Here is a 24325-nt window from a genome sequence, read left to right on the forward strand (position 1 = left end):
TAAACAGATTTGGCTTGCTGTCTGCTATAGAGGGGCTCGGAAAGAATATCCTACTCGAGCTCCGATTGCCCCCCCATAACAGGCAAAAATAAGTACAAAAGGAGAAGGAGGGATGCCAAAAGAACTAACAACAGGAAGAGGTAAGATAAAAGAGGTTTTATACCTTGGTATTAATTGGAAGATTAGATGGGCGTACTCCACCCGACATTACGTGTATTAACTTCACTTAAAGACATTTCAACAAGAGACAGCAGCGACTGGGCAGAGGAACTGGATGAAGTGTGAAGAGGAGGCAGGAGAGGGAGGCTGGGAGGGAACATTGGAACCACAGGAGAACTTTTGCTGGACGGAACCAGCGGGGACAGGGAATCATCCTCTTCAAAACAGTTCTCTTTAAAACAAAAAAAAAAAATAGTCCAGCACTTGCTCATCCTCTGTGGCTCCACTCCATCCCCTCGAACTGTACGAGGACTCCCACGACGGCTCATGAGCAGGGACTTTCTGAGTGGGAATTTTTTTTACTTTGTTCATTTAGACTCTGGTCCCTGCAGTCTAAACATCGAGTACCACCCCAAAGTCCCTAGTTCCTAGTTTGCAAATGCCATTTCAGGTGTATGTGGCATTTGAAACTATTTTTACACTGAAGACACTTGTAAGGCTTTTCACCAATGTGAACTCTCATGTGAATCTTAAGATTTCCTTTCACTGTTAAATTCTTTCCACATTGAGGGCAGGTGAAACGTTTCTCTCAACTGTGAACTCTCATGATGTGCATCTTAAGGTTTCCTTTCATCTTGAAGCTCTTGTCACACTGAAGACACTTGTAAGGCTTCTCTCCAGTGTGAACTCTCATGTGAATCTTAAGCTGATATTTCATCGTGAAGCTCTTTCCACACTGAGGGCAGGTGAAAGGCTTCTCTCCAGTGTGAATTCTCATGTGAAACTCAAAGTTTGCTCTGTTTGTGAAAGTCTTTCCACAGTCATGGCACATGTAAGGCTTCTTTCTGATGTGAATTTTTGCATGATTCTTAAGGTGATCCCTGTCTGTGAAACTCATTGCACACTTATGACATGTAATACAGTTCTCTCCTGAGTGAATCCTCATGTGATGATCAAAGCATTGTTTATATCTGAAACTCTCTCCACACTGATCACAAACAAACGGCTTCTCTCCAGTGTGAATTCTCATGTGAGTCTTAACACTTTTTTTTTTGTGAGAAGCACTTCCCACACTCTTTGCAGGAGTAAGGTTTCTCTCCAGTGTGATTCCTAATGTGGGCATCAAGGTCTCTATTCCATTTAAAACTCTTTCCACACTATTGGCAGGTGAAAGGGCCCTCTCTAATGTGAATTCTCATGTGAGTCTTAAGGTTTCGTTTTAGTAAGAAACTCTCCCCACATAGATTGCAGGTGTGAGGCTTCTCTCTAGTGTGGATTCTCATGTGGACATCCAGGTTTTCACACTGTTGGCAGGTGAAAGGACTCTCTCCAGTGGGAATGCTTGACTCAACTTTAAGGTTTTCAGGTTCTGTTTTATGAGTTTGTGAGTTACTAAAATATTTTTCCCCGGTCATGATATGGCCTTTCTCAACATTAACTTTCTCTTCCATTTCATTCAGTTCTTGACTCTCCTCTTTCAGCGCCATCAGGTCAAGGGTAAAAACAAACAAAAATAAGTTAACACCAGTTTAATGGTACAAAGACATTAAAACATTTATAAATGCACAGGAATGAGAGATGAAGTAATACTAATGTTGTCCACCAGAAGGAGACACAGGATAAGAAATCATTTATTCTCATAGAACAAAATCTGTGTAAATGGTTCAACTTCAATAGATTGACTTGTAGAAATCTGTGATCTCCTAAATATCCTACTTCATGATCATTATGAATGATTGGACATCGCATCGCTAACATTTTTCACTGTAGTTTTCAGACGGTCCATATGGGATCCAGCGAACAAAACCAACTTTACCGCCCAATAAATGTGTCATGCTGTACTGTATGCTAACATTATACGAAGCTAATGCATGTAATCAATTATTCAGGGACAAACACACAAAACGTGCACAGAGCGCGTAACGTGACGTCATCACCGCTCGCGTCACACATAAAAAGTGAAAGTAAATGAACAGAGTTGATGTTTCTCCATTTAAACAACCAGGAATATCAGTGTGTTTTTAGAGGAACCTTTATAAAAGGTAAGTCGTGAATTTACGTGTAGATACTTGATAGAAAATGTGAAGGAGTTTTTTTTTAATCATTTAATATATAATTAAATGTTGATCAAGGTGAGTGTTCAGGTCACGAGACTTACAGGTGTCTTCCGCATTCTCTGAAGGACGTAAATAATTATTTGAAATGCGTTTGATATTTTTCATTTTGAAGTAAATTAACATGGTTATATTGTTTCGTGTTTTCTGTGCTTTATTTTAGCATTTGTGTGAACATACAATAACATTGTGTATTTGAGTGAACGCGCGTCTCTTGATCCTGTCTGAGGAAAAGCTGAATTATTGTGTTTGTACAAGATCTTCCATCCAGAGTCAGTGTTGGAGATCAGGTTCTGTTTCAACTGTTCAGATTCATCATGGATGACACACAAACATCCAGAGATGAAGATGTTTCTCCAGGATTCAGGTACTTTGAATAAACACCAGATTAAATCACCTTTAAATGAAGGTTAAATGTCTGAAGATGGCAAGATATTTTGTTAGGATGCAAAAAGATGTTTGATGATAAATGCTTGTAAGACCTTATCTTAAAGTGATTATAATCATAAAGGATCAAATCTGTTCTGTTATAGTTCAGTTGATCAGAAGAGATCAGAACCAGAGTCCAGCTGTGTGTCTGTGAGGAGTGACGCGTCTATGGATCCACCAATAAAGTTTAAGTGTGGAGATACACAGACTGATCTGAGGTATAACATTTCTATAAAAATACGATTATAGTATGGGGAAATACTAAACATTGTTCAAGAATAATTATTTATTATCAGAGTATTATTCTGATAATGAATAATTATTATTTTACATTTTTTCTTTATCTGATATTTAAAGTTTATAGTGTTGCTCACACAGAGACACATTTATGAGAGTGCTTAGTTAAATGTACAGATATTGTATCAACAGTGTAAATATAAAAAGCATATAAGTGTTTTTATCATTTAAATCGTTCACTTTATCTCTCTTTGTTGTAGTTCAGTTGATCAGAAGAGATCAGAACCAGAGTCCAGCTGTGTGACTATGAGGAGTGACGAGTCTCTGGATCAAATTATACATTTTCCGAGTGGAGATACACAGACTGATCTGAGGTATAACATTTCTGTAAAAGATATGCATTGATTATGATACAGAATGCTAAAAGACATTGTGCTTATTCACTCATGTAATAATGTGGTATTCTAATTTTACAGCCATGAAGTCCTCAACAGGTTTAGATCAACTCTGATGAAGAAGTTTGAGTGTCTGTATGAGGGAACAGCACAGCAGGGAAACCCAACACTCCTGAATGAGATCTACACAGAGCTCTACATCACAGAGAGTGAGAGTGGAGAGATCAGTAATGAGCATGAGGTGAGACAGATTGAGACACAATCCAGGAGAGCAGCAACAGAGGACACACCGATCCAATGCAATGACATCTTTAGACCTTTACCTGGACAAGACAAACCCATCAGAACTGTGCTGACAAAGGGAGTCGCTGGCATTGGAAAAACAGTCTCTGTGCAGAAGTTCATCCTGGACTGGGCTGAAGGGAAAGAGAATCAGGACGTCCAGCTCATATTTCCACTTCCTTTCAGAGATCTCAATTTGATGAAGGACAAAACACTCAATCTTTCAGATCTTCTTCATGTCTTTTTCCCTGAAACAAAAGAAATGGAAATATCCAGTGACAAATATAAAGTGTTGTTCATCTTCGATGGTCTGGACGAGTGTCGTCTGTCTCTGGATTTTCAGAGCGATGTGAGGTTGTGTGATGTAAGTGAATCAGCCTCAGTGGACGTGCTGCTGATGAACCTCATTGTGGGGAATCTGCTTCCCTCTGCTCTCATCTGGATCACCTCCAGACCAGCAGCAGCTGATCTCGTCCCCTCTGAGTGTGTCCATCGAGTGACAGAGGTACGAGGCTTCAATGAGCCACAGAAGGAGGAATACTTCAGGAAGAGAATCAGTGATCAGAGTCTGGCCAATACAATCATCTCACACCTGAAGTCCTCAAGGAGCCTCGACATCATGTGCCACATCCCAGTGTTCTGCTGGATCTCAGCCGCTGTTCTAGAGAAGATGTTGAGCGAAGCAGAGAGTGGAGAGATTCCCAAGACTCTCACTCAAATGTACACACACTTCCTGATCCTTCAGACCAACATCAAACATGAGAAGGACTATGAGAAGAACGTGACAGATGAAGACATGATCCTCAAACTGGGGAAAGTGGCTTTTCAGCAGCTTGTGAAAGGCAATGTGATCTTCTATGAGGAAGACCTGAGAGAGTGTGGCATTGATGTGACAGAAGCATCAGTGTACTCAGGATTGTGCACTCAGATCTTCAGAGAGGAGTTTGGCTGGTATCAGGGGAAAGTCTTCTGCTTTGTTCATCTGAGCGTTCAGGAATATCTAGCAGCTCTATATGTGCACCTCTCCTTCACTAACAACAACATAAATGTGTTTGAGCCAATCACTAAACAGAGTTTGCTGTCTAAAGTTAAGGACTTTTATAAACACAATTCATCAAAACATGTTTCATTATCTGAGCTGCATCAGAGAGCTGTGGATGAGGCTCTACAGAGTAAAAATGGACATCTGGACCTTTTCCTGCGGTTTCTTCTGGGTCTGTCAGTGGAGTCTCATCAGATTCTCCTAAAAGGACTAATGAAACAGAGAAGAAGCAGATCTGACAGCATTGAGAAAACAGTTGAGTACATCAAGATGAAGATCAGGTCCATTGACTCTCCAGAGAAATCCATCAATCTGTTCCACTGTCTGAATGAACTGGGTGATCATTCACTAGTGGAGGAAATACAACAGTATCTGACATCTGGGAGAATAAAGGAAGCCAAACTCTCTTCATCTCAGTGGTCAGCTGTAGTTTTTGTGTTGTTGACATCAGAGAAGGAGCTGGATGTGTTTGATATTAATACATTTGTTGGAGGAAACGATAAATCTAAAAAACTGAAGGTTTTTCTGAAGCTGCTGCCTGTGATTAAAGAATCCAGATCAGTTCAGTAAGTATCTTTGAGAACAATCACTTCACTGTTAAAACATTAAAAGAATAAGTAAGGAATAATTGACTCCGGGCCGTTGAATTATTCGAAAATAAGGCACACCCAAATTAGTAATGCGGCCACGACTCGAAGCGGATTTTCTAATAATTCAACGGCCCGGAGTCAAATATTCTGCTTATACTACAGTTACCACACCTCAAAACATTGTTCAGATGTTGTATTTCAAGACATTTGTCATGTTTTTGTCCTTAAAACACTCTTGTGTGGGACTAATTTCTTACACATCTCATCCCAATCCTCTGTTGCTAATCCCAATGCATCATTTCAGAACTAGTAACAGAGGCTTGAGCCATTGATTGCAGAATAATACAGTTATTAATGCAGTTGAGAGAGAGAGAGAGAGAGAGAGAGAGAGAGAGAATAAGCAGATGTGAATTAGTCTACCTGAGTCTGTGTCTCTCAACAGTGTTCAGCAGCATTGTCTCTACTAATATGAAACTGTAAGTTTATCTACATTAAGAACTGCACAGTTATTTCCTCACTGGTGAGAAATGTCATGTAGCTTTTAAGTTACTAAACTATTTAACTGATTAATTCATCAGAGCAGCGCGGACAACACGTTTCTGTGTGAGTGTGTGTTTGTACTGTATGTGTGTGTGTGTGTGTGTGTGTGTGTACTGTATGTGAGAGAGAGTAGGAGAAAGTGAGTATGACCTTTCAGGACATCATAAAACATATTTCGTGGCAAAAACCTTGACAATAATTGATTGTTTTTATCATATTGTTTACTATATTTATTTGCTTGGTCAGTGTCGTTGTGGGTTTTGTTTCTTTTGCAGTTGTAGGCTGTAAGGACCTCATGAAATAACTGAAATAACTTTGGTGAAGTGATATGAACTGTAATGTGGTCAAGACCTGCTAGAACTACTTCAGTCGTGTGTTTCCCTGAAAATAATCGCACACATTAGAACATTCATCAGCCAATCAGATTCAAGCATTCAACAGCTCCATCTATAAAAGTTCATAAATCTTCAGATCTGCAGAAGTTGTCCAGAGTTTAGTGGTCAGTATTTTGATGTGTTTTCTAAACCGTCACAATGTAAAATTCCTTCATTCAAACAAAGTCAGTGTTTTCGCACATAAAAAAGGAATTTAAATATCTAAATATTTGTTTTTAAATGAATGACATAAAATAATTTAAGACATTTGATGTATGGTTAACATAGCAGAGTCATACATTTTAATTTTACTGTCAGATGAACAATTAAGATTCAAATCACTGAGTATCTGAAGTTAGTGCAGGTTCTCTAGTAAAGAGCAGATGTAATGTGTAGCAGCGGCTCCACCATAAGAATAACAATGTACAGTGAGACATTTAAGATTATTTAATAAGTCATTACTATTACAAATAATTGGAATAGAATTTCAAAAATTTATTGATATGAATATTTTGTGTGTGAGTGGATTCTGACTAAATGAAACTCCTCTGATTGGCCATTGAGTTCAAGAGATCAAAACATTTTCTGTGATCAAACATTAATTGTCGGACCCCTGCAGTACCGCTGTGAACCCCCGGTTGAAGACCCTTGGTTTAAAGTTAATAAATACATGAATATTAATTTAATTAAATCTTAACCTTTTTTATTAGTGTGAATTTGACCATGAAACTTGGAAAAGAATTTGACATTGTTAAATTATATTGGAATTGAAAGTTGTTTGATGTTTTTTTGATAGTTTAACCATTTATTATGCTATTTGCTATTTTAATTGTGGCATGTATCCATGTCATTATACAAATGTGTGTCCTCATAAATCACAAAAATGCTTGTACACACACACACACACACACACACACACATCACGTTTTGTGCTCTGTGACATTTTATATCTCAATTATCACACATATTAATTTGTGCTTTAAGTTTGTATTTTCTCTTTAATAATGGATTCACTGCTAAACTGATCTGATCTGAACTGAGAGAGTGAAGAGTGTGTCATTGTTCTCTACAGGTTGAATGATTGTGGAGTCACAGATGAAGGTTGTGCTGCTCTGACTTCAGCTCTGAGATCAAACCCCTCACACCTGAGAGAACTGGATCTGTCACTGAATAAAATAGGAAATTCAGTGAATCTGCTGTCTGATGTACTACAGGATCCTCACTGTAAACTGGAGAAACTGCAGTAAGATCATATTTGACTCTCACACATGAATCACAATGTAAAGTATATTTGAAGTGTTCAGCCTCTTTCTGCTGCTGTGAGTTCAGCTGATTGAGCTGTAAATGATTGAACACATGAGCTGCTCCTCAGTCACATGATACTGCAGGACTGAGAGTCACACTGAAATACACATTTTCACACAATCAACATTTCAGTCTCTTGACTTTAAACAGACTCGAGCTCAACACAACTGAGAAATGAAGAACATGCTGGATTCATTCTTACTGTTCACACACAAACACACACACGTCATGTTTTGTGCTCTGTGACATTTTATATCTCAAAGCACAAATCAAAATGTGATAATTAAGTTTGTATTTTCTCTTTAATAATGGATTCACTGCTAAACTGATCTGATCTGAACTGAGAGAGTGAAGAGTGTGTCATTGTTCTCTACAGGTTGAGTTATTGTGGAGTCACAGATGAAGATTGTGCTGCTCTGACTTCAGCTCTGAGATCAAACCCCTCACACCTGAGAGAACTGTATCTGACTGGGAATGGAATAGGAAAATCAGTGAATCTGCTGTCTGATGTACTACAGGATCCTCACTGTAAACTGGAGAAACTGTGGTAAGATCATATTTGACTCTCACACATGAATCACAAAGTAAAGTATATTTGAAGTGTTCAGCCTCTTTCTGCTGCTGTGAGTTCATTAATGCTTTGCGAAACAGACCGTAATATTAAGAATAGTCGTACGATTGTTTTTAAGAACTTCTTAGGCTTACGATGCTTTTAGGAAACGCAGCACATGGGCCTCATTTATAACCGTTACACACAAAACATGTCCTGAAAGAGGCATACGCCACTTCCTACACAAAAGATGGGATTTATAAAAACTAACTTAATTTTAACTTCACCTGCACACTAACTCTGACCCATGTGTACGAACTTAAAATTAATGAAGTAAACAGAATGATTTTAAACTCTGTCTTCATTTTGATAAACACATTTACATTAATATTCCACTTTCATTAATGGCGATAAGCACTGAAAGTCATTACGCAGAAGTTAAACAGAAATGATATTTAGACAGTGAATGTGCAACTTTTGATCACTTTTCCTGTGACACGCTGTTTTAATGACAGTGAGGAGTGACAGGAGCACAATAATTCCTCTTCAAACTAAACTGCAGATCTCATGTTATGACTAAATATTTCAGTGAGAACGATGATCAGTGATGCACACTTACTTCAATATTATGGCAAGATTTGCACGTTTCCTCTTTAAAATACTTTGTCAGTGACGCAATGAGTCAGACAATTGTATATTTACTCTGCAATAAACAAGTAGGATCTGTTTCCACTAAAAATAGCCCATAAACATCATAAAAGATATGTTCACATTATCAGTAAAACTGGATAAATTTGATCTAAAGTGTTTAAAACGATTAAAACACTATTTGGCCAGTGGAAATGAATGAATCAACTCTATGTAGCGAATTAACTCAAAGGGGAAATATTAATAATTATTCATAACTCAGTATGATTATTAATTATGATTAATTATGAATATTTAAATCTGTTAATCAGATTAACTGGATATAGCTACATTAAGCTTAATATTACAATCAATTAACCTGTTCGTCCTGTGAACACTCAGTGTTGATTGTTTATTAATTCTAAGAAATGTTCATTTCCAGGTTATGGAAAAATAACATTCTTTTTGTACCATGCTACTTAGAGCATAGGTTCGGGGTCTATATAACTTAAGAGGCAATTTATTAGCAGACGGAGTCAGAACCAAACATGTATTGTGCACAATCTTTATTAACTAACTCACAAACACATAACTAAACTAACAAACAAACACATAACATACAACAAAGGTCACACACACACACGTAGGTCAGAACGAGTAATGATAGAGTTGAACCAGAAGAGGTACTGTTACAAAAGCTATAGGAAAAAGTCAAAGACAATCTGGAAAGGAATCATCAGTTTCTTTCAGCAATAGCAAAGGTAAGTCTTACAAATCAATACTAAATCGCTGTTTAGTGTTAAAATGTACGATACTTGCAAGATGCCTTTAGGCTGAGGAGCATCGGATCGGCAGGTTGAGGAGAGATCTTGAGGATTTCGTCTGAAGTTGTTGCCAGTCTGTTGGGTGATGAGCACATGGCTGGTTTATACAGGCCTTGGCCTGAAGAGGCCTTCGGCAAAGACGGTTCTGTTCAGTTGTCCACGAGGCAAGGAAAGAGAGGGAGTGGCATTGTTCTCTAGCTTTTAACCTCTGGTCAAAGTCCAAACTCTTAAGGTTGATGTAGTCAATGAAGGTGTTGTATTTCCGGGTGACAACACACCCCCTTGTCGGGGCTTTTATGACCAAGCAGATTAACAAGCTGAGTCTTTGAATAAGAACTATTAAAGATTCTTGTAATACTTATGTGTTGCGCAGGTATGGACATACCGCATACACAAGCATTTAAATCTTCCCGATACGAACACATAGACACTAAACATGGCATGATTGAAGTTACCTTAAATGTATCATAAAACATACACATACTGTACATACGTGAACACAATGATTGTAATACAGCAACAGTAATAATGGATACCATTTCCTGGGAATGTGCATGTTCATTTATAGAACAGTCTGTCTATACATTAATGCAAGAGAGTCTGTGTTATGTGTGGATAATGCAGGAAAGATGCATGTTTTTGTGGGTCTCTTCTCTGCTCTCCATGCGGCATTCTTTGGTGCAATAAAACTTGTAACTGAGAACTTCTCGGGGGATGGAAGCCAGACCCCAGAGTGAGCTTAAAACTATTGGTTAATTAACAAATAACTGTGTCTGATTTGTCTCAGTCATTACATCTATTCTAAAAACTTTATCTGAGAAGTATTTTATAACTACAATTTTGTTTTTATGAATATTTTGATACATTTATTCTAAAACATAAAGAGGATATTGGATGATTTTATCAATGTAATGTGTATGGCACAATCGGCATTTATAGTCCGTATCTAATATTTTCCAATGTCTCGTACCTTTGACGGTGTTAACATGGTGTCACGTGGATGAGAATATGCATGGAAATGATATGCAGATGAGGTTATGAATAGTAAAACTAGGCGTTGTAAGCTCCATATAAAAGATTTTTGTGCAGGTTCTGGTGTGATTTAAAAACCACAATTAATATTATAAATTCAACTCTGAATTTTATAGGCAGCCACTGGAGAGAGATAAAGACAGGAGAGATGTGCTGAAATTTACGTGATCTTGTCAACCATAGATGAGCTGTTAATCCCATAATAAAGTGAATTACAATAGTCTGGACGGGAAATAACAAATGCATGAATTACTTTTTCAAAGTTCTTGGCTGATAAAAAATGTTTCACAAGGTTGAAAAACGTCTCAGGTTACGTATGTAACCATGGTTCCCTGAGAACAGGGAACGAGACTCTGCGTTTGACAGAACGCATTGGGGAACCGTCACGTGACCCAGGTGTCGAAAGCACTATCCAACAACTCCAATTCCTATTGGCCGGCGACAGCCTATGACGTCATACGGTGTGACCCGGATGTATAAAGGGAGCGCCTGGAAGACAGTCTCTATCTTATCGTCTTGAGGGACTGTTCTGAAGGCAGGCAACCTGAAGCATGGCAAAGGAATGCAGAGTCTCGTTCCCTGTTCTCAGGGAACCATGGTTACATACGTAACCTGAGACGTTCCCTTTCGAAAGGGAACTCCACTCTGCGTTTGACAGAACGCATTGGGGAACGATATACCCACGCAGCCATGCTGGAGGGGAGTGCCTGCCAAAAATATGGCTGAGGCAAAGGCCTCAAAGCAGTTCTCAAACTGCCCAGCAACTCCCCCTCTGGTTACACCAGGCTGTCAGTGATAGCATTCCCTTTGGCCAACAGCCCAAGCTGAACTTCCCAAAGGCTTCTATCTTTCTCTTCTAGCAAATAGAGCCTAGAGAAACGCTAAGGCGTCTAGAACCCAATTTTCTTGTAGGAAAAGTGGTCCCTTTAAGGGAATGTGGCCAAGGAACCAAAGGGAACCTCGGCCAGTCACTCACGAGGGGAGCAGGGTCACCCTCATTGCCACCAGGGAGGCCGACCTGGTCTTCTCAGGGAACAGACTCAGTTCAGGCCAACCCTGTCTGAATACAGAGCCTCTAAAACGCATTCTTCAGGAAGATAGTAGGTAAGAGTGACTGCAGAAAGGCAGAAACCAGCTCAGACCCACGCGTAGAGACGGGCATCCTGGAGAGCAGAACTCAGCTGAGTGCTATGAACCCTCATATCGAGGGGAGATAATCCGCTCAACCTAGGATCTACCCAGTGCTTAATTAACGCACTGAGGAGGCTGTGCGCTGAAAACCCTGAAAAGGGGAGCACAAACCAGCCTGGGGCGGACCCTTAAGACGGGGCCTGATCAAGGCCGAACCATCATAATCAGCTTAGGGAGCTAAGCACTATTACAAACCCCAAGGGGAAGCGCAGAGCTCACCTAACAGGTAGACTATGCCAAGAGCACATACTCATGGAGGCCCGAGAGGGGCTACAACATGACAACAGTTCTATATACATAAAGACAGAAGTAAACTTCAGAAAGAGGCCTGTTTCTGGTAAAGCCATTCTGAACATCTGTCTAAGGCGAAGACAGACAACTTCCATGGCAGCAACAGAAAGCTGCACAGTGCTCTTATGATAATCCACCCAACACAATCCGACGAGCAGTGTACTCAGTAAAAGCACCTTTTACTCTTTAACACTCTGAGGTCTGAAAGCGCGCCGGCGCGTTTTGCAGGTTTTTTTTCACATTGCAGCAAAACAGACTTAAAATACTCCGTCATTTTTTGTCATAGAGAAATAAGTAATATATCAATTGAAACTATAGAATATCTTCTTTTATTTGTATACACTCAGAGTAAAAACAAAATGTTGTGCTTTTTGTAAAATAAAGAAAACTAACATGATGCGTGATTTCTCCTCTCCCTCTGAACGAAGTCCAATCTGATAGTTCTCAGAAAATGAACTGTAACTTAGTGTATACTAATCACAGAAAAAATTAAACTTATGTCTAAAAAAACGTTAAGATGTCAGGTTTTAAATCATGTAAGTCAAATCGAAAACAACCCTTCTGTGTTTATGTAATCTGTATGAAAAGAGAGCCATGTCAGAAGTCTGTGATTCAGCTCATTATCTGCTAATGCGGCCACGCCCACGGAGCCAGCGCTATTCAGACGCAAATTCAGAGGCAATACATGCATTCATCGTCTCAATCGTGTATTTATTGTCTTGAAAAGTGTTTATCTGGATGTAAAAGTCATGGTTAGCGATTTGTAGAAGACATGCAGTTAGTTCCTGTTTTCTTTTCTTCTATAGATGAATTTTAGATAAGTTTTTGTTTCTTTAGCGCCCTCCGGCTGCAGTATGAATTGGAAACTCCATTCATGGAATAGCCTCTTCTTCTTTTAGATGAATTTGTGGACTAAAAATGCACAGAGAGTGCCCTCCGACTTCAAGGATGAATTGAAAACACCAGCGCTCATAGTAATGACAATGAATATTAAATAAATATAACTACTCTGTATAGAAAATTGACATAAGCATATGAGAATCCAATATTTCTCCAAATGTGCATGCTTTTAAACTAAAAGCCTATATTCAGACTCTTTGCATCACATAAATACATTATATTTTAAAGTATAATATAAAACCATTACTTTATATTGTAATAATATTTTTCTGTATGTTTCATATATCATGATGAGCTTGAAGCTTGAAGATGAGCTTGACATCACAGAAGGTTTTTTTCACAGCCTACCTGACTGAAATGCCTCATTAATATGCAAGTCATTTCAGCTCATTACTATTCAATTCTTTTGTCTTCTCAGGTGAGAATGGCCCATTATTCAGTGGTGATTCACGCCTCCATGCATACTGTGTTTCTTGGCAAAAAGTGTCTTACAAAAACTAAATCAATATATTGTTTTATATGAAGGAGTAGGCAGCATAATTTTTGCATAATTTTGAAGCAAAAACTCTAGTTTACAACCTCCAATACCCTAAAGTATTGTAAACACAGATTTACTATACTTTTTTTGGCCTTATTTCAGTGACTTAAGTTTTTTGTTTTTTCAATAACCACGCATAAATGTTATTCCTTCAAAAACACAAACATGTACAAACATGTTCCTCACATATTATTGTAGCCTAGTTTGTGCTGGATACAGTGTAATGACACTTTTTCCATTAATATGTTTATGAACAACTGAAAAAAGCACAAATGTCAGGGCATGTCAAAACTTCTCCAGGCCCCAAATCAGCCTCAGACTCCAGAGGGTTAAGCAAGAGGAGTACAGCGTACGCCAACACGTATTAAGGAAGGCCTGGAAGGCCTATAACCTCAACAGACACATGGCATCAGCTCGTGGCAGTGTTTAGGTCCCAAGCCTGGTAAACAGCCCGCAAAAGAGGGGGTTGAATCTACCACTTGGGCCCCTGGCCAACGAAAGTGTATAGAAATAGTTCTCAGAGAGAAATACACCTAAACAAACACTAGTGTATCCAAAAAAGGCGGCCCGCAGGCTTAGCATCCTTCAGGACACACGGCGTAAGTCTCGTGGCCGTTTCCAGGAGCACAAAGATCCAACCTAAGCGCTAGGTGGCTCTCAGCTCAACTAGAATCATCGACTCAGAGGCAACAATAGGTTAAACCAACCCTCAGTAAGGTTTCACTACTGACATCTCATCCAGAGCCGCACAGAAAAACACAATCTGTGCCAACGTGCAAACTAAAAAGGAGGCCTGAAGTGGCCTGCCGATTCAGTGACATGTGGCTTCAGCTCATGAATTTCCAGGGAACCAAGCTTACAGGGAACCAGCTCTAACCCACTAACTATGGGAAGCCAACTGCTACCTGTGCTAGACTACACTTTCCAAACAGGCAAAGTACCCTAAGTTCTTGTGACTAAGGGGAACCAATACAACCAACATGGTCTAAGGGAGGCTAATTAAGCCTTATACCTCAAACAAACATGCTGCAGGGCCTGAAGCAGTGTAATATCAAAACAGTATGTGAGCAAACTGATATCCATTAAACAGCCAATATGAAATTATGGCAAACTAGAAGGAGGCTGAACAATCCAGCCTACAATCACCGTTATATGCAATATAGCTGATAAACAGATAACTGAAAGGGAGCTGACAGATACAAACTTTTCTCAAAAAGTGATCTAGCTACCCTGAGTATGCAATCCGACAGGCGATGCACTCGGTAACACGGGGAAAGAGTTCACCGAACACTTAAATAGTGGCCGCTTTTCTTTCAAAAAGGGCCTGCTATATATAAGCGGGTGCCAACCTGTGGCAGCATATTAAGCTCACATACAAACTAAACATTCCAACAGGCAATGTACCCTAAACATGTGACTAAAGGGAACCAAACAAAGCCAACGTGGTCTAAGGGAGGCTATAAGGCCTACTAACTCAAACAAACACATGGCAGGGCCTGTGGTAGTGTACATATGTGAGCAAACCATGATCAGTTAATCAGCATTGTAGAAAACAACTGCTAACTAGAAGGAGGCTAAATATCATAAAGCCTACAATCTGAGTTATATGCAATATAACCGCTAACAAGATCACCAGGGAGCTAAAATAGATACCAACTTTCCTCAAAAAGTGGTTCTAACTACCCTGAGTATGCAATCCAACAGGTGATGCACTCAGTGACACAAATGCACCTCTTAACTGGGGAATATGTAGTCACCATCCTCTCAAATAGAGGCCGCTTTACAGCAAAAAGGGCCTACTATTAAGAGAACAGGTGCTAACCTGTGGCAGCATACGTAAGCTCACATATATATATGTAGGGCAAAAATCTAGAACTCAAAGTAACATGAAAACTTTGAAATACATGCTATTTAAAAGGAAAAACATTCCCATACAGATCCTCAAATCTGTTCTAAGCCTAGAAGACGAAAGGCTAAAAACTAGCATCGTCCAATCAAACTTGATAAATACAGATATCAAGTGGCTCAGAGGAATTCATTTCCCTTAGCATGAAAGTTCTAGGAAGTGGGGCCTAGCAAAAACCTGCATAACTTATCTACGCAAAGATAAGGGCCTACCACCTGAGAGACAGCATCAGGGAGTCAAAACAGTCTATGACCTAGCTGTTAATCTCACAATTGTGCCTACATAAGCAAGGGGATAATGGCATATGGCCTAACAACTCCCTCTGGAGGAGGCCAGAACTAGGAACTACACTGTTAAAAAATTACTGTAAATTTTACAGTAAAATACTGGCAGCAGGGTTGCCAGCCAGTTACTGTAATTTTTACAGTAGTGTTTCTGTAATTTAATTTACAGAATTTTACTGTAATCGAGAATACAGTAAAATTCTGTAAATTAAATTACAGAAACACTACTGTAAAAATTACAGTAACTGGCTGGCAACCCTGCTGCCAGTATTTTACTGTAAAATTTACAGTAATTTATATATTTTGTATACTGCATTTTTACAAAAAAATATATTGTATACTGCATTTAACATACTTCTTTAAATAGCAAATACACACATTCAAGTAGTTTAGTCAAGTAGAATATGTAAAATGCAGTATACAATATATTTTCCCTATTGCTCACTTAATGACTGGGAGCTGAATTTTAAATTTAATCTATTAACTGCATAAACTTTAAACAAATTTTAACTGCATAAAGAGTTGTATAATGCATAACTTAATTCACCCCCCTCCCAAAAAAATGATGCTTCTTAATCTTGAAAAAACAGGTCAAAATGTAATAAATATATCTTTCAAATTTACATTAAAAAATGCCATAAAAGGTGTATTATTTTGAATTTATTTTTTATTTAGAAAATCATTTTATTTTTTAAAGGGACAAAAGTTTGTCATGAAAATGTTTTTAAATTACTTATTGGCCATCATGGCCCTTCACACAAAGAAATACAATTATAACTATAACTTGACCAACAGGGTCATATAAAAACATTTCTTAAAACCCACATCACTTTTATCACTTCATGAACATACCAACATGGCCAAACAACAAGTCCAACAAACTTGCGATCAAAAAAGAACAATTCTGCTCCAGATGATGTTCCATCCCAGGATTCAAAGAGAGGCTAGAAATATTGAAAGGAACAAAGAGGACAATACATTAGATATATTACAAAACATAATACTTTAAGGGTGCGTTCACACTTGTAGTTCGGTTTGTTTGGTTCATTTGGTCCGGACCAAAGAAGAAAAAAAAACATTTAGTCCTGGTCCGGTTAGCGTTCAGATTGGCAATTTTATCACCGAACCAAAAGATACCGAACCTAAAGGCACAGGGAGGGATACATTCACAACGCGATTGGTCGGATTTTATGACGTATTGCCTATTTTGAGACGGAACTTACCGAACATCCAAAACAATGCTGTTTGCTGAGGTAAATGCGCTCATTGTGTGTGCGTAGCGGGGCGTAGCCTGCATGTGATAGTATTTTGGCCAGTTGGGAACTCGTGAAGAGCTTATAAAATGTGTAAAGTAGTCAAAACAGCGGCAGGAATCCATCCGTCACACACATAAACGATCTGCTGTGTGGAGACGCGCGTCTGATGCCTGTAATGAGCAAACTCGCGTCTATGACGAGAAAAACCGACATGCGTGAGGATTCTGTCCTTTTTAGGGTCTCATCTTCCTGTTTTTGGTTCGGTTACATGTCTTTGGTCCGTGTTGCGTTCATATATCATTCGAACCGCACCAGAGTTCGTTTGGAAGCTTGTTTGGTGCACATCGGGGTTCGGATGGCAGCGTTCACATATGTTCAAATGAACCGCACTAACCGAGCAACCGCACCAGGGTTCGTTTTAATCGAACCAAACATGACAAGTGTGAATGCACCCTAAGAGACTGATAGAGGGATGATAGATACAGTCAGATACAGATATAGAATAATAAAAGTATATAATAAAAGGAAAAATAGATCTTGGTGTGTGTGTATTTCTTACATTTCAGAAATTCCACTGAAAATCCATCACTTTGCACAGAAGAGTGGCCACATGTAGGTTGAACGCAACCCGTTTCTTCTGAACTGTCTGCCTGTTGTTTTAGATGGCACTTTTCCTTTCGTCTTTGTTCCTCTCTCCAGATAAATACCTACAAAGTGCATAAAGGGTCAGGAATTCAGATTGGTTTTAGCTTTTGAGGCATGCAATCATGTTTATGAAATTATACCATGTGGTAGAGCAGTATTAGCCTACAACTCCAGTCCTGAATACTTACCTCCCAGAAAGTTTTAGATGTCCCACTAATCAACACCTTATTTAACTAATTTGTTTGCCAGGGTCAAATAGAGAGACATCTAAAACATTCACCCTAAAAAATAAATGTCTAATCTAGTTGAGAAACAAATAGTTTGTAGTTGTGTTAAAGGCCTCAATAGATATAAAATGTACATCTAAAAGACAAGTACAGGATGATCAGTTTGTTCATATCTGTAAATAGCACATTTCATTTCAAGTTAAAAAAGATTTGTTTTCGTAATGGTACGTTAATACATTAACTATACAAGGCAAACAGAAATCAAACAGAGATGTTAAAGTGTTTGCATTACCTTAAGTTAGCAAATGTCCACAAATACATCACATTGGTTACGTTAACAGCATGAAGCAGCACCATTTTGCGTGACACATCCTCCGTGAGCGGCCTGATCGCGTCGCGAGGCTTTTTCGTTTCGGCCCGTGTTAACAGATGACTGTCTGCCTGTACAAATGTGATTTACGCCATAAAATAATCACGACCAAGTGCGCTGATGAACACGAAGTTCTCGTGAATTCCAACTGTTTCAAATGATTAATTTTCAGCCCACAGCCGCTATGCTAAAGCGCCGGGGAATGTGTGAGATCCTACCGCGACCGCGCTGAGGAAAACCCCGCGCAAGTCAGCTTCGCGCCCCGCGGACGGAGGATGCGTCAATCCGGGGTTACCAATATGAATCGCGAATGTAAATACATACATATTTACCAAAGACTGGGGGGGAAATTAAATAATAAGTCACTTACCACAGTTGTAAATCACTCCTCTTGCTGCTACTCGAATCTTGACCGTTGGAGATCCCACAATGCCTCTGTATATTTGAAATTTACAGCAATATTCTGTAAATTTGATTCAAACCGCCACGCCCCCGGAATTCACTGCAATTTACAGCAATATGCTGTATTATTAAAATACAGCCATCGGCTGTAAAATATTGCTGTAATTTTTACAGCAATTCATTACAGTGTATACAACCTAATCAGGGATAGTAAACATAAGGTTATGTAAATAACACACCAAACCTAGCTCTAGCCTAGCCGCTAAGCTACGGGCCTTCTTACAGGGCCACAAGCCTAGTGAAGCCCGGGCTTCACCTCCAAATCTCATGGATAAGAGAAAGAAAGTGAAGCTCACAAGCAAACAATGTCAGGCGGCCGATTAAGGCCGACCTAAACATCTACATATTAGCTGAAGTGATAAGTGCTATCAACTTTGCCAAAAAAACCCTAATTTTCCTGACTACATGCTCAGAAAACTATACAGGAAATAAGGTCTTATTTTAAATGAATAAAATATAGACCCTCCTGCAGCTCAAAAACCAAAAACTCCTAATGCTCCTTTTTACATAAAAGGATGGAATCTAAGGTTCTTTAAGCTTAAAGATCCTCTTACTATCAAACAGGAACAGCGGGCTGATAGAAACAATGACTATGGGCCCAGCCATCAGTCTGACCATAAGAAGCATCTGAGCATGACATATGTTTATATATATACATATACACACAGGAGGTGGAAGAAGAAGAGGAGAGGGTAGCTATAAATCGCCCTATATAGCTGGGAGATCGATTACAAACGCAACAGTGTTTACAATCGATCACCCGTCTCACTCTCTCTTCCTCCTCCTCCCGTCTGTCTGGGTTCAGATACAAATCTGAATGGCTTGGGGTTTTTCCATTCCTCACCGATCTCAAACGCGGAGATCAGAACGAAATGGAAAGTATGGAAGCTGCCGTATCAATTGACAGAAAGGAACCGAACCGTCTGCGCGCGGCCCCTTTCTTAACGCGCCTTCCCGGCAGCCGCAGCCCGCCGAGAAGCGCGTCCTCAAACACACAGCAGCTCGCATACACCAGCCAGAGGAGCGCTCGCCGCCGGACGCGATGATATGAAACATGAACGTCATCGTCATCCTGGTGCTCTCGCCAGCCCCAGGGAAGTTGAGAGAATAAAACTTTCTCAAACTTCCCAACGAGCTCATCTGCGAGCCCTATTATTGCAGCCACCGCTAAGCCTTAGCACAAACAGGGGCCAGAACCACCAGGCAGAGATGCAGACAGCTCTTAACTCAGGAAGAGTGCCAAACGAGAACAGAGTAAACAACAGACCGACACACAGCAGTGCCCTCAAGCACTGTGTATGCGTGCTCCTCTCCAGACAGAAAACGCTCAGAAAAATATGTATATCAAGTGTCAAACCCTGGGACACGGATAAACACACTGTCATGAACGTTTGTAAGGTATATATAGAAAACCCTACCAGAGTCTTTTGGTATAGATGCAATCAGAACAGGACCGAAAGACGATAAAGATAGAGACTGTCTTCCAGGCGCTCCCTTTATACATCCGGGTCACGCCGTATGACGTCATAGGCTGTCGCCGGCCAATAGGAATTGGAGTTGTTGGATAGTGCTTTCGACACCTGGGTCACGTGACGGTTCCCCAATGCGTTCTGTCAAACGCAGAGTGGAGTTCCCTTTCGAAAGGGAAACACCCTTTAACTACTTAATTTATCTGTTTGTCGAGATTTAGACCAGAATCAATCCAAAAACCTACATTTTTTGCACATGTAGTAACCCAAAACACATGGTTTTATAAATATGGAAACTTTTGTGCGTATGCAGAATCTAGCTTTTTTGCGTACATACACTTTTAGGATGAAATCTACAGAAAGTTTTATAAATGATCTGAACTGAAAGAGCGAAGAGTGTGTCATTGTTCTCTACAGGTTGAGTTATTGTGGAGTCACAGATGAAGGTTGTGCTGCTCTGACTTCAGCTCTGAGATCAAACCCCTCACACCTGAGACAACTGAGTCTGTCTGGGAATAAAATAGGAGAATCAGTGAATCTGCTGTCTGATGTACTACAGGATCCTCACTGTAAACTGGAGAGACTGGGGTAAGATCATATTTGACTCTCACACATGAATCACAATGTAAAGTATATTTGAAGTGTTCAGCCTCTTTCTGCTGCTGTGAGTTCAGCTGATTGAGCTGTAAATGATTGAACACATGAGCTGCTCCTCAGTCACATGATACTGCAGGACTGAGAGTCACACTGAAATACACACTTTCACACAATCAACATTTCAGTCTCTTTAAACAGACTTGAGCTCAACACAACTGAGAAATGAAGAACATGCTGGATTCATTCTTACTGTTCATCATGTTCATCTTTCTGCATTGACACTTTCTAATGTATTGTTTTTCATTTAGTAAAATCTCACACACACACACACACACACACACACACACACACACACACACACACAGTGTTTCAAAGTTTAAAGCATTTTAACTGTTGTAGTCAAGACCACCTAAACTGAGACCAAGACCAGACTAGCACTCCTCAAATCCTTCTGAAAGATCCACATTTACTGCTTGAGAAACGTCTTATTTTGAATCAATAATTACCATTAGAATAATAAGACACTATATAGAGCTGTTACCAATCGATTGAAATCACTAACAACAAAATTCATCTTTACACTGCAGAGGAGGAACAGAAGTTGCATCTGAATTGGAACAATTACAAATTCATAAATAATGTTGAGATTAATGTTTTAAAAATAAAATTTTGTTCATTGAACATTTGTAAAAAATCAATATCAAGTTTGCAGTTGTGCTCATATATGTGAAAACAGCCCTCTTTGATATTGCTTAATTATATCATACGTTATAATATAAATATCAATATCTTTTACAAGTACTTTTTTTGCAATCATACCGGTCTTGAAATGAAATCCAGAGTCCTTTCAGTCTGAGACCAAGATCTTCAAAAAATGGTCTTAAGATCGGTCTCGAGGACTACAACTCTAATTTTAACACTATTCTCACTTGAGGTGAAGGACAGGAAGAGTTTGTGCTTATAGACATTTATTTAATGTAATTATATTCAGAAATGTAATTCAGAAAGATCACTGCAGTTTTGAGTTGTGAAGAAGAAGAATGTGTAAATGAAGAAGATTGAATCTGTATTATTGATGTTGTTCACCAGCAGAGGGCAGCAGAGACACTGTGAATATGAGGCCTTGACAATGATATAAATTTACAACTGAAACATCTGAACAAAGAACCATTTCAATATGAATACAATATATACAGTGACAAGAATACATTTGTGAACCCTTTGAAAATATCTGGATTCCTGCATTTATTATTAATAAAATTACGTTACACTCATAGACAAACACAAAGTGACTAATCTAATAACATACACAGTTATATTTTTCAGAATGATACTGAAGACATTGAGTGATCATTGACAAGACAGTGTGTGAAACTCTGTGTGACGACTTCTCCAAAAGATAACTGGGTAACACTTTAGAATAATGGTCATTAGTTAACATTAGTTAATGTATTAACTAACATGAACTAACCATGAGCAGTTCATTTGTTACTGTATTTGTTCATTTTTGTTAACATAAGTTAATAAAAAATACAGCTGTTCATGGTTTGTTCATGTTAGTTCACGGTGCATTAACTAATGTTAACAAGATTTTAATAATGTATTTGTCACAGACACGTCAGGTTCCACCTCACTCCCTTACCCACGCACTCAATCACCAGCATACTAATCACCGCCACCTGAAGACTCATCAGCACTGCTATCACCACCACTACAAAGCCACCACACTCACACACACTCACTGTCCTGGTCTCGTTTGCACTACAGCACTCATGTATGCTTACCTTCAAGGACTCCCAAACGACTATACTTACCTGCTCCAAGTTGATCTCCTTCCATCTCCCTTCGTCTCCTGTTCTCCTCGTGTGCCTACCTGCCTGTGTGTGTGAGTGTCTCCAGCCGTCTCCCTTCCAAGTGCAACTCTTCTCCAACTGCATCTACAAGTTTAAAATCAGGACAGTATTATATTCTCATCCTATCATCTCAAGAACTGCACTTATCTGCTTACCTATCACCCTGTGCTCAGCTGTATTGTGCAATAAAACTTACCTGGTTTAGCTTTTATCTCTGCCTCCGTGTCTCTGTACGTAACAGAAGACCGGACCATAACAACTTCACAACATGAGCACCAACGACCCATTTCAAGAGCTCGTGGACGCCGCTGCGCCGAGCACTCACACCACAACCATCTTCACCTGCATCCACGTCAACGCTGCAGCTTCCGCACCCACCATCACCGCTTCTTCCACCAGCATTCACCGCCAGTCCCATGGCCAAACCGGCGCCCTACTCTGGATCGGCGGAGGAATGCAGCGGATTCCTTCTCCAATGCGAACTGGTCCTGGAGATGCAGCCGCACCTCTACACCACCGACACGGCTAAAGATTGCATTTCATCATTTCGCAACTGCAAGGTAAGGCCCTGCAATGGGCAGACTCCCTGTGGACCCAAGAAAGGCCCTGTTGTCAAGTCATATTCGGCGTTCGTCTCTCACTTCCGTGAGGTCTTCGGGAAACCTCTGGCGGATTCTTCGACTGGTGAGAAACTCTATAATCTGAAACAAAGAAATCTCTCTGTTAACGAATATGCCTTGCAGTTTCCGAACGCTAGCCGCCACCAGCGGATGGAATGAACAAGCCCTCATCGCCACATTCCGCCAGGGGTTGGAACCCAATGTGCGGCTGCATCTCGCTGCATACGAGGACTCCATGGGTCTCGAACGCTTCATCCAACTCGCCATCCGCGTGGGTTCTCGTATGCAGTCGTGTCTCCTTAGAGCACCAGGGCCAGTCATCCTACCACCAACCTCCTCCGTCGGTCCGAACCCGTCAGCCTCTCCAGAACCAGCCACCGAACCCTATGCAAGATTGATCATTCACGTCTCACTTCTAATGAAAGACAAAGAAGGCTGACCCTGAACCTTGTGCTTATATTGTGGATCTCCGGGGCATGTCATCTCCACATGCCCAACCTCGTCCTCCTCGGCCCGTGGTGAGTGCAATTTTTCCCTCCATTCAGAAAATGAAACCACTCACTACTATTGTAATTCCTTACTGCTGCAAATACCTCTGTTCCAGTGGTGGTGCTCCTCGACTCAGGGTCAGCAGGAAATTTCATCTCAGGCGCCCTCTGTCGACAACTCAAGCTCAAGATCTCCCCGTCTCCGATTAACTATCAAATCCACTCCATCACGGGCAAACCCCTGAGCCGTAAGAACATCCGTCATTGTGTGGGACCACTTCAACTCTGTGTCGGCATCCTGCATTCGGAGAAAGATACATCTGCTGGTTCTGGAGGAAGTCCACCGCTGACGTGGTTCTAGGGCGCCCGTGGCTTGAACAACATAATCCCACCATCTCCTGGCGCACGGGCGAAGTCCTGAAGTGGGGCGACCACTGCTTTCCAGATTGCTTCCCAAGCGCTTCCCTGTTCCGAAATCTCCACTCTCCAAGTCTCTCTCCATCAACGCCACATCCATCGAAAGCCCTGTAGAGAAGCGCTCCGTGGATGTTCCCCCGGACTACGCCCCCTTCAGTGACGTTTTCTGCCCGCAACGCGCCTCCAAGCTTCCTCCACACCGGCCATGGGACTGTGCCATCGATCTGTTACCGGGTGAGCCAGTGCCCAGGGGACGTATCTACCACCTGTCAATACCGAAGGAGAAGGCCATGGAGGAATACATCAAAGAG

General features: G+C 40.3%; 2 protein-coding genes and 1 long non-coding RNA gene across 10 annotated transcripts in view; 1 reads left to right on the plus strand and 2 right to left on the minus strand.

The window, feature by feature from the left end:
- Positions 1-514: 514 nt before the first annotated feature.
- On the minus strand, positions 515-1959 carry LOC125248707 (gastrula zinc finger protein XlCGF49.1-like). Its single transcript, XM_048160827.1, has one exon. It carries the CDS (start codon positions 1280-1282, stop codon positions 749-751), a length of 534 nt encoding a protein of 177 aa, XP_048016784.1. The 5' UTR covers positions 1283-1959; the 3' UTR covers positions 515-748.
- Positions 1960-2081: 122 nt separating this feature from the next.
- LOC125248566 (NACHT, LRR and PYD domains-containing protein 3-like) overlaps positions 2082-24325 on the plus strand; it is a 45594-nt gene continuing 23350 nt past the window's right edge. For 2 of the 7 annotated variants that reach the window (XM_048160531.1, XM_048160530.1), the window contains exons 1-5: positions 2084-2201; positions 2532-2640; positions 2807-2920; positions 3200-3313; positions 3416-5224. In XM_048160531.1, coding sequence (XP_048016488.1) covers positions 2141-2201; positions 2532-2640; positions 2807-2920; positions 3200-3313; positions 3416-5224 — 2207 coding nt within the window. In that variant the 5' untranslated portion in view covers positions 2084-2140. Of the gene's footprint in view, positions 2202-2436; positions 2641-2806; positions 2921-3199; positions 3314-3415; positions 5225-7234; positions 7406-7843; positions 8015-20456; positions 20628-24325 lie in introns of all 7 variants that reach the window. The other 5 variants (XM_048160526.1, XM_048160525.1, XM_048160528.1 and 2 more) reach the window with 5 other exon arrangements.
- LOC125248718 lies at positions 16329-18604 on the minus strand. 2 transcript variants are annotated; one of them, XR_007180337.1, is made up of 3 exons: positions 18479-18604; positions 17426-17573; positions 16329-16554 (listed from the first exon to the last, which is right to left on the minus strand). It is a non-coding gene; the product is annotated as an uncharacterized LOC125248718 (long non-coding RNA). The 2 variants fall into 2 exon arrangements; XR_007180338.1 differs by lacking the exon at positions 18479-18604 and adding an exon at positions 18031-18250.

The sequence above is a fragment of the Megalobrama amblycephala genome, linkage group LG16 (assembly GCF_018812025.1).
Source record: "Megalobrama amblycephala isolate DHTTF-2021 linkage group LG16, ASM1881202v1, whole genome shotgun sequence".
Taxonomy (NCBI): Eukaryota; Metazoa; Chordata; class Actinopteri; order Cypriniformes; family Xenocyprididae; genus Megalobrama; species Megalobrama amblycephala.